General features: G+C 44.4%; 1 protein-coding gene across 1 annotated transcript in view; it reads left to right on the forward strand.

Moving 5' to 3' along the window:
• LRRCC1 (leucine rich repeat and coiled-coil centrosomal protein 1) overlaps positions 1 to 16980 on the forward strand; it is a 407257-nt gene that overhangs the window by 33571 nt on the left and 356706 nt on the right. The window contains exon 2 of the mRNA XM_086965946.1: positions 4400 to 4605. Within this exon, the coding sequence (XP_086822072.1) occupies positions 4400 to 4605 (206 nt within the window). The remainder of the gene's footprint in view (positions 1 to 4399; positions 4606 to 16980) is intronic.

The following is a 16980-nucleotide window of genomic DNA, read 5'->3' on the forward strand; positions in this document are numbered from 1 at the left end:
TTGCCACATGCCTATTTCTAATTGTTTCAGTTCCCCTTCAAGTTTGTGCAAGGTATGTCGAATGTCACGGAGAGCTCCGAAGATTTTCGAGATGCATGAGCCGCGCATCGTAACTTTAAAGGCCTCCCAAACCGTACCCACGTGTGTGACTGACGCTTTATTGTGCCTGAAAAAATCAGTTATTTCTTCCCCCTAGTTCAGCCTTAAAGGCAGTGTCTAACAGCGCCTCAGGTATGAGACGCCAACATCGTGGGGTGGCAATAGAATTAAGGGGGAGATCGTCCGGCGGACAGGGGAGTGGTTGGAATAGGTCCAGGCCAAGTGCTCTGCCGAGAGTATCCAGGAGGCAACCCCTCAGGAGACCACCCAATAATCCAGTCGGGACCAGGAAGGGTGCATTGCAGTGTAGTAGGTGCCTTCCCTCCCATCGGCATGTAAATGCCGCCATGTGTCTATAAGCCCATGATCAAGGAACTGTCGTTTGAGCGTGTCGTGAGTCCTGGTGTAATGATGAGGAAGCGGGTTGGACCTATCAATGTCAGGGCATAGGGCAGTATTAAAATCCCCCCCAAATGACATGCGTGGAGCCCATGTTGCGAATTTGGCCCCAGAAAGTAGTGAAAAAATCAGGGTCATCAATTTTCGGTCCATAGCAACTGATGAGCGTGACTGATTGTGTACCCAGGGTTCCCCATAGCATAATGCTCCTACAAGAGGAGTCTCCATAAGTCCCGCCTAAGCGGAAGGATGCGTTCTTTTTAATTAGAATAAGTATCCCCCTTGAATAGGTAGAATAGGAGGAGAATACTCGATCAGTGGCCTTGCTTCTAAAATGAGTGGGGGATATGGGGGTCCATATGTGTCTCCTGAAGCATGGCGATATGTATCTGGTACCTGTTTAGATATGTGAGGATTTGCCTGCGCTTCCGTGGATCCCCAAGGCCTTTAGCATTCCATACAAGCAAATTTATGCGCAGTGCCTCAGAAGGTGGGGACATAGTTAGGGATAAAAATGCTAATGTGAAATGTCGCATGAGGAGTCATATGTGCAATTATTCCGACGTGTGCTGGCATGTCTATCTGTTGCTGAACCATAACAATGACATTAAGAGATATTAACAGTACCCAAACCACCCCCACCCACAACAGCACCCCAATTGTGCTGGCATTGTATAGCCCAACCAGAGACCAAAAAATCTCCAACAGTACAATCCAGGTCAAACGTGACCAACATAAAGTCAAGTTGTGTGGGGGATCACCGTTATGGGGGAGGGGGGGGGGCTGATCGCTGATGGGCCACGGAGACCTCCCTTTTCCCAAAACTGCACAGCAGCTACCCCAATGGATGGGGGGATTGAGGGGGGGGGGTAGGGCAGGGTGCTCGGCACAGTACTGTGAAAGAGAGATACAAATATCAGATTACTACAGTTAGCCCACCACAATGAAACATGAAGCACCTAAGGTGCCAAATACACTTATCTGTCGCCGGTGAGCAGTATGCAGTTCGAACCACCAGATGAGATGTTACTGTTCCCCACTACATATGTGGACGGGAATTTTTCAGTGTTATAAGGAACAGTTGTCTGGAAGAAATAATATCATGAAAGAGACAATCAGAGCATGGACTTCTTGGCGTCTTCATTTACTGTGGAGGTCCATCCGGGACAGGGGAATGAGATCTTGAGTTGCAGCCATTAGAAATCCTTTGAGGCGAGCGTCGTTGAGAAAATCTTCAACCTGCTGTGGATTTATGGAGATGTGTTGTTTTCCTTGGTAGGTGACTCGTAGGCGTGCTGGGTACAAGAGGGCATGGTCGAATTGCGCTTTCCAGAGCTTTTGTTTAACCGTCAGGAACTTGCGGTGTGCCTCCTGAACAGGAACGGTGAAGTCTAGATATATGGTGTACTGCATGCCTTCAAACCTTAGCGCCAGTTGGAGCGCAGTGTCGCGGTCCCGGTAATTAAGGAGACGAGCCACAATGAGGTGTGGAGCACTGCCTGGAGGAGGCCTGGGACCAAGGGAATGGTGCGCTCGTTCCACGATAAGCTGGGGAGAGAAGGCTTCCTTTCCAAAGGCATCTCGCAGGAGACGTTTGATTAATTCTTCCATACGCCCAGTATTGGTGCTTTCTGCGATGCCTATGACGCGAATGTTATTACGGTGGCTGCGAGCTTCGATGTCTTCGTTTTTGGCAGCAATTACTTTCAGAAGCTTGTCCATTTGCGTCATTTGTTGTTGCATCTGGGACGTGGTGTTTTCCGTGTCCGAGATACTGCGCTTCCATAAGTTGTTCATCATGCTTATACACCTTTTTGTGACTGAATTCCGGCTTGGGAAGTCTAGCAGTGGTGAGTATTGAGGCAAGTGGTGGGCCAGAGCAAGATCGCAGCCCACTTCGCAGCAGGTCCGCCAAACTTGATCGTGTGTGAGCCAGCCAGCCGGCCAGTTGCAGGCAGGTGACTCCGGTAAGGAGAAGGCTACCACGTACCTCCACCAACCCGTTGTAGCGGGGTCAGAGAAATGAAGGGAGAGTGGCGCCCTGTAAGGAGTGAAAGCCGCTAGCGCAGCGTAAGTACGTTCCAATACGGCTGTGGTATGTCCGTAGAAGGAATGTTCAATGTGCCACAGGTTTCCTCAGATGCAAAGGGATGAGGCTAGGAGAGTAGCGGAGCTGCGGTGCACCATGCCACGAGTGCCATCCAAGAATAGCTATCCCGTGCGTGGCAGTGCATGCTCTGTTGAAGCCGGGACAACAGTGTATAGCGGCGTGCCAGTTCCCCAAATCAGTGCACCAATATAGTGTAGCACCTAGCGTGGGAGCGCAGAGGTAGTCTGTGTAAGGCAGCAGCAGCGCAGATGTGTGGCCAGTACCGAAATGGCGCCTGCCCTGTGACATGGGCTGAGGTTGAACGTGCAGTGTCCTCACCTCACCACTCGAGTCTGTTGCAGATGTCCAGGGCTGCAAGCAGGGAGATCTTAGGATCATGTGAGGGAGCTACCGCCAGGCAGGGGGCAGCTCAAAGCTCCAGATCAAATCTGGCGTCCGATGCAACACAGGGGCCCAACACCTTGTGGAAGCCATGGGACTCCCGTAGAGGCAGTGGCAGCAGCTGTGCAGGGTCCGAACGCTTAGCCACTCTCCTCCCGCAGTAACAAGGATGTTGTCTTAAGATCCGCACCGGAGGTCCGGCAGAGCTGAAAATCTCACTGGAGTGGGAGGACGTGAAGCTGCATGCGGCAGGCTTTGAAGGCAGCGTTCACACGGTTTTAAGAGGAGAAATGTAGGATGATGTGGCCGAGCTACCGGAGCCTCACCGAAGTGCTTCCATCGTGGTTGTGTGCCACCTAGCGCCCCCTAATATAAAGCAATGTTAGGTTAAAAAATCGGAAGCCTTCCACCAGAAAACAAAGATGCTAAAAATGACAGCAAAAAAACTAAACTTGGTTAGCTTTTATTTCTCTGCTGCAGTTTCCCAGAATGTCTTCAGGCCACAAGGAGAGGTTTGCTGGGCCGCCAGTGGCACACAGGCCGTACTTTGAGTACCACTGCTCCACACCATGCCACATAATTCCAGTCAGCATAATTTCACTCAACACCACACACTTCCATGCCACACAAATCAACTCTACACATTTACATTCCACACCACATAATTCGACAACAAACCACATAATTCAACAACACAATTAAACACACCACATGCACACATGCATTCAATCCACACCACAGAATTCCACATCATGCCACAAAATTCAACAGCACACCACATAATTAAGTTCCACTACATACCACTCCACAACACAAAATACCATTCAACATTATTACACTACATGACACGCAGGCCCACTCTACATAATTCCAGTGCATTCAACACCACATAATTACAATACACATAATTCCACTCCACCCCATGCCACATAATTCCACTACACAAATCCACTCCACACCACACAATTCCACAACTAGCAATTCCAATCCAACCTGCAAAATTTCACTCTGCACCCCATACATCCACTCCACTCCAAACCAAAACACATGGTTAGAAGACATTGTCATTTACAACGCCAACAGCTTTAACTCACAAATACGAGACGTATTAAATTAGGCTTGTTTGTATTATTTGTTCTTGTTGTCTAGACCCATTTTTCTGTAATTTGGTCTTCTGTCATTGATTTAAGGATACAAGGAACTAGGCTTTGAACAAAGTGGTTTACGTATTGGGTTGAAATCCGGGAGGCTGCTGCTTGGTAGCAGTTGAAGCATGTAGCCAGGAGGGATGTGGAAATAAGTATTCTGTTAATGGCCTATCTCTAGTACAATGGGTTCTAAAACTGTGTGAGTGTCAGGGGTTTTTAACCTATTTTTCTTTCTTACATTACTTTTTGATTTCTTTTTCAGTTTGTTGGAGATCTCGATCAGCTCAAATCTGCGCTCTCTCAATGTACATTGTAATCAGGTCGCCAAGATTGATGGCCTTGGCCGCGCATGGAACTTACAGCATTTAGACCTATCCTCCAACTGCATCTCTCGAATTGAAGGTCTAGCCTCATTGACCCAATTAAGGACCTTGAATTTGTCCTGCAATATGATTACTCGAGTGGAAGGTAGGAACTTATTTTTATGCTGACTCTTCCATTTATGTACTTGTGAATTAAATTCTGATAATAGGCGTGCAACGTCAACCAATAAAAACGCCGATTAAAATGAGTTTTAGAAAATCACGCAAAAACAATTGTCCGTTTCCTATTAGGCCGATTGCTATGCATTTTGTCACATAACAGCTTTTTGCAGATTTATTTTTTTCTATTGCGAAAATACCACATTTAAGACTGGTTACCATCTCATCACACGTCATTCATTCAAGTGACAAAGTTAAGATTAAATTCTTACCGCTTTGGATTCATAATTGAAGTAAAAGTGGGTGTCTGCTAGGATGTAGAATATTTTTGTCGCCATTATATTTGAGGATTTATTAGAATTGGTACCTCGTTTCAGTCCTTCATTAATAAAATGTTAGTGACTTGAGCTCGTAGCAGTTTCCTAATTTTAAAAATGATACCGTACAACGGCATTTGTCTTGCTGCACATATTTTTAGCCAAGCAAACTGTTTGGTTTTGTTTACGAACCGTGTTGTTCTACCAACATGTAAAATCAGTGGTGAAGGCATTTTCAACTTATTACAATATTCTGTGGTGCCCCCAAGAGTAGGGGAACTCCAAGTGAATGCACACTGTTCAGTGTAATTGCAAAATTTGACAAGTAGTATGTTTGACTTAGTGTGCAAGTGCATACAAATAACATGTGCTCATGCCTGTGTTTGCACGCCCAAGCATAGTATTAGGTTTCGAAAAGAGACAGAGAAAGATAGAAATAGAGGAGAGGGTGAAAGAGAGAGAGCAAGAGAGCGCGGGAGAGACAGAAAGAGAAAGGAGAGAGATAGAGAGGGAGGAGAGAAAGAGATAGAGGGGAGAGAGAGAAAGAGATAGAGGGGAGAGAGAGAGAGGAAAGAAAAGGAAAGAGTGAGAAAGAGAGGGGGAGAGAGAGAGAGAGAGAGAGCGAGAGCGGGAGGGACATTGGGGTGATTTTCACTTCCGAAATGAATAAACTAAGGCTGTGAGAAATGTGGGCACTAGGAGGTGCTGTACAACTGGTTCTGTATCCTGCACCTACGTTGTTGAAGCTCTGGCCCTTCCCAAAGCAGAGACTTAAAAAGTCCCATACGATGAATATATTTTATTTCCAAGGATGTTGTGAGATACTAACCTGCAGTTCTAATCTGCCCTTATTATAAATAATTGTTAAAAGGAATTTCTCCCTCAAAATATTTTAAATCGAAGCAACATCCTCCGTGTGTTGAACTCTATCATATCCTTAAGCGCACTTACTAGCAAAAACTTGGGATCTATTGAATTTATTACCATGAAACACCTATCCGAACAGGAAATAACTAAAACAACCTGGAATACAGGACAAACGGGGAAGAAAATTTTAAAAGAAGAAAAACAACTGAAAGAATGGGGGATTCGAATCAAAACATACCTCATCCCCGGCTACCCGGTTCCTCTACTCCGTAACTCTCAAGAAAAGATTATATCGACCTTGAGTAAACCCCAGCCAGGGACATTCAAAATATCTATACTAAGAGGCGCACGTGGAAGCTCAGCCGAAAGAAAGTCCGGGGCATCCTCCCAGCAAAAAAACAGAAGCCCACATCAAGAATGGGACTGGATTGCAAAAACAATCAACACCAGACAGCCCGACCAATGACAACTTAATGAAAGAAACAGCACCATTCTAAACATAAGGCGGCCACTAAAACTATGTTCCTGGAACATAAATGGACTAGGAGCAAAGTCCCTTAACAAAGACCTACTATCATATTTTCAGCAATATGACTTAATTTTGTTGCAGGAAACCTGGTTAGCAGAACCATTCCATCTTCAGGGTTATAAAACATTCCACCTCCCAGCAAGAAGAACCTCAAAATTTGGTCACGAGAAAGGCGGCTTAATCATATACACCTCAATACAAACAATAAATCACGCAAAAGAACTCCTTAACAAAAATACTTCGGGGATCGCAAACGGGATCATTGCAGTCCAGCTGGAAATATCAACATCGAGAACCATCAGGCAGGAATTAATCCTGGTTAACGCTTATTTGCAGCCAAAAGCCAAAATAAGCGGGGCTAAATACCTAGTAACAGAATTGACTAAATTAATAATGGAAGCGGAAAACTCGAACCTTATTGTCTCAGGAGACTTCAACTTGTTCCTTTCGAAGTCATCTGGCGAGAATCTGCCAATGGAAGATCACCTGCTTGTCAGGGGGATTCCCCCACTGGAAGCATGTCCATGGGGCACTTCGACAAACCTATCAAAAAGGTTAATGGAAGATTTATCAAACCTGGGCCTGATTTCGATAAATGGCAGGTCCCTGGGGGACAGACCCCAGGCGGCAACTTTCCACAACACCGTGGCCAGCTCGGCGATCGACTACACCTTTCTATCTTTCTCAATGTTCACATTAGTACAAGCCTTCAGAATTGGCACATTCGACTGCAGCGACCATCTCCCGCAAGAACTGACACTATGGGCTCAAGGAACAGCTTTGATATTTCCCACCAATGGCCCTAAGTTATCGACAACTACAAAATGTAAAAGAATCAAGTGCAACATCAATGACCCGGAGCGACTAGCGGAAGATGCGAAGAAGCGCTGGGAAAGTGCTGCAGACCAGAATGCTGATAACATCACTGCCTCGGAGTCCTTCTTGAAATCTTTTGCCCTCTCGAATTCCAAGTCCAAATTGCCTCAAGAAAGTGATGTACAGATAGCCCAAAAAACACCCGTCCGGCCCATCAGTGTTTCAAAAAAACTTCCCCAGACTCTTTTATCTCTCGATTTAGGGGCAATAAAAACGGCCATAAACAGAACACTGCGCGAGCTGCGGAAAGCCGGAAGTGATAACGACCTAGCTACCAAACTGAGAGTATTAAAGTGTCAAAAGAACAAAATCCTGCGGCGAATCAAGCAGGAGTCCAATGAACAAATTTGGGCGAAACTGCTCTACGATTCAAAAAACAACAACAACGCAAGATTCTGGAAAACCATCAATAAAATAGAGAATCTGAATGCTCATGGTGTGACCTCTCATATTACTGAGGACACCTGGGCAAATTTTCTATTTAGACACTTTAACGATGATGGTCCAGGTAGAAACCTACACAGCCCTGAATTTCGTCAAGCGATACAGACGGTTTCAAAACCCTTAGCTGAGGAGTCCGTCTTCCCAGGTTCAACAGTCTAGCTGAAGGGCCGAATTGCGAAAGGCCGGAAGGAGGGAGCTCCTGGCCCAAATGGAATTCCTCCCATCCTCTACAAGCAAGATCCGACTTATTGGGCCGACCAATTGCTCCCCCTTTTTGTAGAAATCTGGAGGGCCGAACAACTCCCATCCTCTTGGAGGGGTTCAATAATTGCCCCAATTTACAAAAAAGGCAACAAGAACGAGGCGAAGAACTACAGGCTCATAGCCCTTATAGACATAGACGCCAAATATTTTTCGGGGCTTCTCTTAGAAGAATTAACTGCATGGGCATCACGCAAAAAATTAATCCCCATTAACCAAAACGGTTTTCAAAAAAATATGAGGACCACGACAAACATTTTAGCCCTTTCCCTGATGACAGATGCTATAATCAAACACAAAAAACAACTATATGTGTGTTACATCGATTTTTCTGCTGCATTTGACAGCGTTGACAGAGAAAAATTGTGGGCAAAACTTTCACGGTGGGGAATCGACCCCAAGTTGCTGAAACATCTGATGTTACTACATACAGATACCTGGATCCAAGTAAAACTGGGGGCCGGCAACTGTCTGTCAAAAAAAATACCAACTACAAAAGGGTTGAAACAGGGGTGCGTTCTCGCACCGACCCTGTTCAACCTTTTTATGTCCAACCTCTCCAAAGATCTGGATAACTGTAACCACCATGCCCCAAAGTTAGGGGGTTTTACGCTGTCCAACCTACTATATGCAGACGATCTGCTACTAATCAGTCAAACACCAGTCGGCCTGCAACACCTCATTAACACCACAACCAAATTTGCCGAAAAGAATGGGTTAAGCGTAAACAATGATAAATCGAAGGTGATGGTACTAAATCAAAAATCAAAAAGGCATGTTCTCCAATGGTCTCTCCAAGACAAAAAAATGGAAACAGTTCAAGAATACAAATATCTGGCCATACATTTTGATTCAAAAGGATCCTTCAAGCAACAACTAACATCAATAAGGAACAGAGGGATCTCATTGGCCATAACATTAAAAAACATCAAAAATAAAATAGCGGGCCCAAATTTAATCCCCTTGCTTGACATATTTCGTGCGAAATTGCTGCCGTCAATTACATATGGCAGTGAATGTATGAGAGGGAAGGATGAGACCATCTTAGACAACGTGGTCAGTAAAACATTGCGAATATTATTTGCGCTTCCTCCATACACTTCGCCAGCACAGCTAAGGCTCGAGTTTGGCCTACAGAAGCAGCAAATCGCACGTAAAGGTGCATATGCAAAATGCTGGCACAAAGTAAAGAATGCGGAAACAGACTCTCTGAATGCCCATCTTTGGAAAGAATTGGAAACAAACAAGGACTCCCCTGCAATGGTTTACCTCCAAGCAGCCATAAACTCCCTTGCGCTAAGAGATCTTTGGGACTCGAGTTGCAGAGACAAGTGTTTTAAGCGTCTGGTCAATAAATGTGTGAAAATAATTTCCTTGGAGGAGGACAAAACAGCACTAACCAAGAGGTCTCATGGGTGGTTTGTGATTCAAGGCTACACCAGCGCCTCACCACAGCCATACCTTAGCACCGGCTTTTCAAGGAAGGTGAAGGAAGACTTTTTGCGGTTGAGGATGGGGGTAATACCATCCCAGCCACATCTTGCCCCCTGGAAGCGCGTGGACTGCAACCCCAAGTGTAGGCTTTGCGAAAATGCTAAGGACGACGTTCTGCATCTGCTGTGTAGTTGCAAAGCTCTAGAGAGTATCCGAAAGAGCTTACTAACAAGGCCTTGGAATCAGAGACGTGTGCGAACCCGTAGACAAGCTCTGTTGATGAGCTTTAAGGGAGAAAACATCCAACTAGCATGCAGGCTAGTGCGCTTTATGAAATCAGTCAACACGGCCCTAAACTCAGCAGTTAGTAATTAAATTTGTCGTATTGTGAATGGCTTCTGCTCTCAAGACTATTTTCCTTTGATAATCAAAGTCACAATTGATCGTGAAAGACCTTTTTTCCTAACGTAAAGTACTGTACTTCCCGCAGGGTTTTTCTCTCACTTTTTAACTTTTCTAAATGTTTGCTTTTTAAAGGCTTTATTCATGTACTTTTCTTTTTTCTTGTTTTTACTGCCTAATTGCAAAGATTTTAATTAATCATGCAATAAAGATTATTATTATCTCCCTTAAAATAATTCCTTTTGATACGCTCACTAAGGTTTGCTTATTACAGCCAATTACGTGTATCCTGCAAACAAATGGCTATGCAGAATTGCTTTACAAACAAGACAAGCTGGAGTTAGCCAAATGTCGAGACACAGCCCACTGAGAAAATCAAAGCTGTGAGAAGCTGTCTGAAGAGAAGGAAACAAAGCCGTAATTGAAGGCATAGTGAAAACCTGGTGTAAAATAGCAGCAGGGAAGGGGGCGGAGCGGAGGCGCTGAAGGAGAGCTGGAACACGCTTTAAAAAGCCTCAGTAATAATAAAAACAAGCATTGGCGCCGCGCGGCAAAATAATAGTTGCTCTTGCGTTATTCGTTTTTTTTCTTCAAATCTTACTTTTAACAGCAAAATAAAAAACATTTCTAGTCGAGCAATCTTGTGTTTTTTTTATTTAAACAATGAGGGCATTTTCACAGAGGTAATAGCCAGATATCATGCGGTTTCGCTTTTACGTCCCTCAAAGTAGAATAAAAACAATTTACTTGAGGTTAGCAAACAGCTCAATGCGTGTACGTGGTATTTGTATAGCACAAAGCCAAACACCAGATTACTGTGCAGGGTCAAAGGCACAGATCCAGTGAATAAATGGTTGGATGAATCGCTGGGTTATGAAAATGTATTGCATGTAGAATCCACACAGTACAAAGGCTGGGCACGAGTAGTCAGATCAGCATTGGGGCTAGCTATAATTTTAATCAGGAGTTTCCTGCTTACGTAAGGGCAGCAGGCACCAAGAGATTTATTTAGTCAGATGTGAAGTCTTCCATGTAGAAACAAGCTCAATGCGCAAGCGCATAGCGTGCTAGAGAGAAGGGGGGGGGGTGTGATAAGCGTGAGGCGATAGATGGCCTGGCGGCCGTCCAAGTGAAAGCCGTGGGCAGTGAATAAATTAGGGGAGGAGAAATGCCTGAGGCACAGCGCACGCTGGGGGATGCCTGTGGGAGGGAGGCTGGTGGCTTTGATGTGCACGCGCTTTTTAGGTCAATGCTCTTGCTTTTCACGGGCACAGCATCAAATCGCCCGTTGGTTAAGCTCTGGTTAAGCCCCAATATCTCTCGCAAGCTCAATGCGCAAGCGCATTGACAGGCTCGACCTAAAAAGGATTCTTGGAAAAGTTGACTAGTTGGAGGCGCGTAAGTACTAAGAAGAGGAATAATTTCTGAGGGGTAATGAAACACTATACTAGTGACTGGAGACTTCAATTCAAACTTGTGATTTTCGCCGGAAGATGAGGAAAAACTGACAGCAGATAATATGTATTGGGGTGTCCCACAGCAGTCTCAAGTTGGGGCAAGAACTCAAAAGGATCGACTTGGCCAGCAATTAGTGATCTATCTTGAGTACCAAGGTATGCAAGTGCTTATGGAAGGACAGACGAAGACCGTCCGCCAAAAAAAACGTATTACGGCCTGCGGGCCCAATCAACACTTGACTTAACAATTGTAAGCCTTTCGCTAATCCCATTACTAGTCAGTTTTCATATAGATTACACCCCTTTGAGTGATCATTCGTTTCAACACATCAAATTTAATTTTTGCAGAAAAAATTTCAACCATCCCTCATACTGGAGGGCCAATTAGACACAATTAATCAAAAACGTATTAATTGGACAAACACAAAGAAAATTGAGTGTTTTTCGATAATAAAGGATATCCTGGCCGAATTAGGAAACGCTTCAATGAATAAGATTCAAGCCTGGTCTCTCCTCTTAGATAAACTAAAGACGAAAATGAAAGTCTCGAGCATGAAGGACAAAAGACCCGATCCAAACAGTAAACTCCTGAAAGAGGTGCAAGATCTAAGAAGGGCCTTACGAAGATCACTAAAGAAGTTACAATTAAATAACACAGAAGGTCTACTACTGGAGACATTTCTCCAACAAAAAAAAAATACAAAAAGAAGAACTGGGAATTCAAAAAAAGGAAAACTGAGAGCTTTTGGACTAAATTGCTATTTAGTATTAAGCATCCAAACTCAAATACATTTTGGAACACAATAAATCAATTGACTAGACATCGAAACACCTTAACATCGACTGTGCAGGAAACTGAATGGGTCAGCTTCCTTTCGCAAAAATTTAAAGAAAATGTATCTAAAGCTCCACAGAAACAATTAACATCGGAAAATCTGATAAAAAGGAACTCAGACGAAGAAAGTCGCTGTCAGTCCTTAACAACAGACCTACGCAAAACATCCACTCCAGTAGTAAATCATGTCATCTATTCTGCAGAGGAGATAGCAAAAATAATCAAAAGGGGTGAAAGCAATGGGGCTCCAGGGCCGAATGGCATTCCCCAAGCGATTTACAAACATGCATCATAATACTGGAGCTCTCACTTCGAGAACCTCTTTGCCGATATACAGATTAATAAGTAAGTACCGGATAGCTGGCAAGGCTCATTAATAATGCCCATTTATGAAGGAGGAGAAAGAACAAACCCACTTAATTACAGATTAATTGCATTGCAGGACGTTGAAGCTAAATACTTTGCATCACTACTTCTGAAAGACCTGGTAAACTGGTCCGGGGAAAGAAACCTGATTCCAATTAACCAAACAGGATTCAGAGAAGGGATTGGAACAACTTCCAACATCCTATCTATTATAATGGTTGCTGAAAAATGCCAGCGTGAGAAACAGGACCTGCACCTGTGTTTCATAGACCTAAAAGCAGCTTTCGACAGTGTGGACCGGAATCAGCTGTGGGCAAAGTTAAAAGCATGGGAAATACCAGAGAGTTTACTGAAGGGTTTGTTATTATTCTAAACTGACACCTGGACTCAAGTAAAACTTGGGGACGGGTAGGAGGAGCTACGCTAGCAACCAAGATGGCCGCATAAACTCCCGGCTCCGCCGACCTCCGCCAGCAGCTCGTATATCTTGCAAATTATCCTGACTTCACACCGAACTCCCGTGTGTATGAGGAGTAACTGCTTCTGAAGGCGCAATCCCGAACTTTCTATCATACCGGGTGACAGAGATACGCTGTGTTTTATTCTCGGCCTACCCCGGAGCGGAAGCCGGGGCCTCGATTTCCAACCCATCCGGGCTGGAATTGAACAACATCGGCTGTGAACGCTGGGCTTTGTCCGGTCTCCCGAACGGAGATATAATCTTCCTGTTTTTGACGGCGATTTCATATCCTGCCTGCAACACTCACGCTACGGTGTGCCACATCCTTTGCTGCGGCCCCGTATCCTACGTTCGGAGACACAGTAAGCTTGTCGTGGGAGTGAGGACGGGAGCCCTGATCAGCGGCAAAGGAGTAACGTCGTGAGGTGAGAGCGCCCGTTGCTGGTGTCCGCTCCAGATTTGCTTGCTACCCCGGAGAAGCCTGCCTCCGGGGTTTGCATCCTGATCTGTGGCTTGCGAGGGGAGATGGAGGAGACAGAAGACTCGCCACCGCTGCACGCCGTAATGGCGGCCATTAGAGCGCTCCACTCACAGATCACCGTCAACTACCAGGCACTGTCGGTAACAATGGACGATCTTTGCCGGAGACCGGACAGCGGCTTTTTGCCATCATTGCAGCCAGCGTTGGTGCCAACGGAACATTGTCTATCCGACTTCGAGGTTTCCGTGCAGACGCCGGATCCCTTTGGCGCTGCGGATTCCTATACTACGGATCGCGCGACCGTGAACATTGTCTGCGTTCTCTGCTTGAACCCTATCTCGCCGAATTTCACTATGGCCAACCTTGACTGCCTTCACAAAATCACCTGTGACTATTGGAGAGTTTTATCATTCTGTCACGCTTTTTCTCGCTTGCTTTGTGTGGATCGTGAACTCTTATCCTTTACTTGGCTTGTTCGTACTGACTTGAATTTTCATGCAAGCATTATCGCTCTCACTGTTGCTGTGGCCTGGGTTATAAGTGCTCCAGTGAACGTTCGTACTGGCCAGGGTTAACTTGTGGGACTTTTCAAGATACGGGACAACAATTTACTCTGCTGTTGGGATTGTGACCTGTTAACTGCGGGAGTCGGGTGGTATGTTTGGTGCTTCCCCGGATTGATAGTGTATTTCGCTGCATTTATTTTGAATTTGTTTCCGGGGGGTCGCATCTGGTGGGGGATAGGGGAGTCCGGGAGTGTGTTTTTTTTCTGTTTCTCCTGCTCCACTACTTTCTTCTTTTAGGGATGCTTCGGGGCGACGGGCACGCTGCTAGTGGGTTAGGCCGTAGCCATTGCAGGGGTGCAGGGTGGTGGGGGGGTTTGTTATTTTGCCTTGTTTTGTTCTATGGCCCCTTTTTCTTCTCTCTCTTCTCTCTTTCGGGGTTTCCTCTGGGCGACAGTGGGGTAGGCCGTAGCCATTGCGGGGCAGCAGGGTGGGGGGTATGAGGGGGGTTTGCTATTTTGCCTTTGTTGTGTTCTATGGCCCCTTTTATTTTTCTTTCTTGCAGGGTCCGGTAGCGATAACTTTCAGTTTCATCCTGAAGTAGATGAGTGGGCGGGGTCTGGGGTGGGTGGCTGCGATGATTGATAGGTAGCTTTGTTCCTTACTCTTAGTGACCTAACTGGCGCTTGCATTTATATTGTTGATCTATTTTGATTCACGACTACTTTTAACACCTACCCGCATTTTTGTACCTCCGAGTGTGTAGCTCCGGATATCCTGTATTTTCTTCTTTATCTCATTCTTGGGGGGGGGGGAGGGGGCGTTAAATATAAAATGAAACCTTATTCATATCCTTGATTCGAAATGTTTCCGATACACCGTCTATCCTTTACCGCTGCCGGGACCCATGGGTTGTCGGCTGAATAGCTGTGTTATTGGCATTGCTGTTCCGTGTTGCATACCTGTGGTACCGGCCCCTGCTGTTGCAGGGCTGCTTTTGTATCTTGTGTTGCACGATATAATAAAGGTTTTCAAAAATGTAAAAAAAAACAAAAAAACTTGGGGACGGTATCAGCCTATCGAGAAAAGTGTGTACAACTATCGGATTAAAACAGGGGTGTGTCTTGGCACCACATTTATTTAATCTCTTCATATCAGATCTCTCCGGAAAACTAAATAACATCAACACACACTCCCCGAAACTAGGTAGGCTAAAACTTTCTCACCTAGCTTACGCAGACAACATTGTGCTATTGAGCTTAACGAAAGTTGGTTTGACGAGGCTCCTAACTGTACTTTCAGATTTCCTGTTTACAAACAAGTTGGATCTTAACTCATCAAAAACAAAAACAATGCTACTTACCAATCGACGAGCTGCAAATCATAACATGTGGTTAGAAGGTAAACAACTGGAAAAAGTATCCTGCTACAAATACCTGGGATACTACATAGACGACAAGTTATCCTTAAAAGATCAGAAAAATTATATGACACAGAGTGAGAGCCTTAATATTCGCATTTAGCTCATTGGCAAATAAGCTGGAAGGGCCATCACTGAGGCCTCTCCTGACAGTTATCTCCAGCAAAGCACTGCCCACCTTATCTTATGCCAGCGTTGCTATGCATTGAAAAGATTCCGAAATTCTTAATAACAAAAATCTATCAAAAGGTTCTTCAACTTCCCAGTTCAGCCTCATCAGCGCAAATGCGACTAGAATTCGGATTAATGAACGAATCACTGGGTAGACTTTATACTTACATAAAGGTGTGGTATCGAATCAAGGAAAGTGCTAGTGAAAATAACCTCAATAAATTTTTATGGCAGGAATTAGAAACACAAAAAAAAATCCCAGGCCAATAAATTCTTGACCAGTGCACTGGAGACAACATGTTCTTCTAACCTATGGAATAAAAATTTGCCTTTCATATCATTCAAGCAGGCACTAAATAGAGCTGCCAAATTTCACTCGCTGCTAACTGATAAAGGTATCTTTTCTCATCGCTCCCACTCCTGGACTGTGATCAACAATTATAAAACTCTTAAACCGGCGGCCTACTTGGACACAGCGTTTCCTATTTACATTAAAAAACGACTTATGGCCTTGCGCTTTGGCAAACTTTAGCCGACGAACCATTCTGGAGGCACATTGAGTCAAAGGAATGCCGTCTCTGTGGAAACGTAAAGGAAGATTTAATCCATATAATATGCCACTCCAAGATGCTGCACAGTGAGCGAGTAACTTTTTTGAAGAAAGCCTTTCGGGAAAGGAGAATACGTACATGCAGGACTGCTATAATTGGGGGCCTGGATCCAACTGACCCCCAAATGAACTGCAAAATGATAACGTTTTTTGCAAGCCCATGAAAAACATTTGAAAGCAAGCGAGTCCATAACAAATTAATTTTATTAAGTCACTTTAGCCTTGCGGACAAAGTCAGAAGGAAGTCTCTCACTTACATTTGTAAACACTACTTAAGAATTGCTTTTTTAAGGTTTTAAGAAAGATCACGATTGAAAGTAATTTTATTGAAATTGTTTTCTTACTGTTTTTCATTGTCTTGGTTGTTTTAAGCTAACATTGGCCAAACGCTGTAAAGGAGATGTGTTAGGGTTTTTATTAACTAAACAATAAAATAAATTATTATTATTAAAAAAAAGAAACTATATTAATAGCAGATGGCAATTAGAAACGAGCATTGACAAAGCTAATAGGTTTTGCCTAAGTGAGATTTTTTTGGGTCTGCTAATGTTTTTTAGCTATGTTGCAAATGGCTTAAAGTAATGTAAAAAAGGTGTATGACACAGCCAGTCCGTGGTTTGGCACTTTTTGTTTTCAGTTATGCTTCACTGAAGCTAGCACTGCTGTATAATATGTCTAAAAACATTGACAGAGCCAATAGATCTTGCATAGGCGAGACCTATTGGCTTTGCAAATGCTTGTTATGGAATGCGTATGTTAGGTTATAAGTATTTATACAGTGTTTACAACCGCTGAATTGCTAATGTTACAGAATGGAGAATGCCCTTGCCAAGGTGTTAGTGTATCCGGATTCCGAAGCATTTGGGGACCATACAAAAACTGTGAAAATGTGCCTTAGAAATGTGCTGATTGTAACGTAAGTTATAGG

The sequence above is a fragment of the Lissotriton vulgaris genome, chromosome 4_1 (assembly GCF_964263255.1).
Source record: "Lissotriton vulgaris chromosome 4_1, aLisVul1.2, whole genome shotgun sequence".
In the NCBI taxonomy this organism is placed as follows: Eukaryota; Metazoa; Chordata; class Amphibia; order Caudata; family Salamandridae; genus Lissotriton; species Lissotriton vulgaris.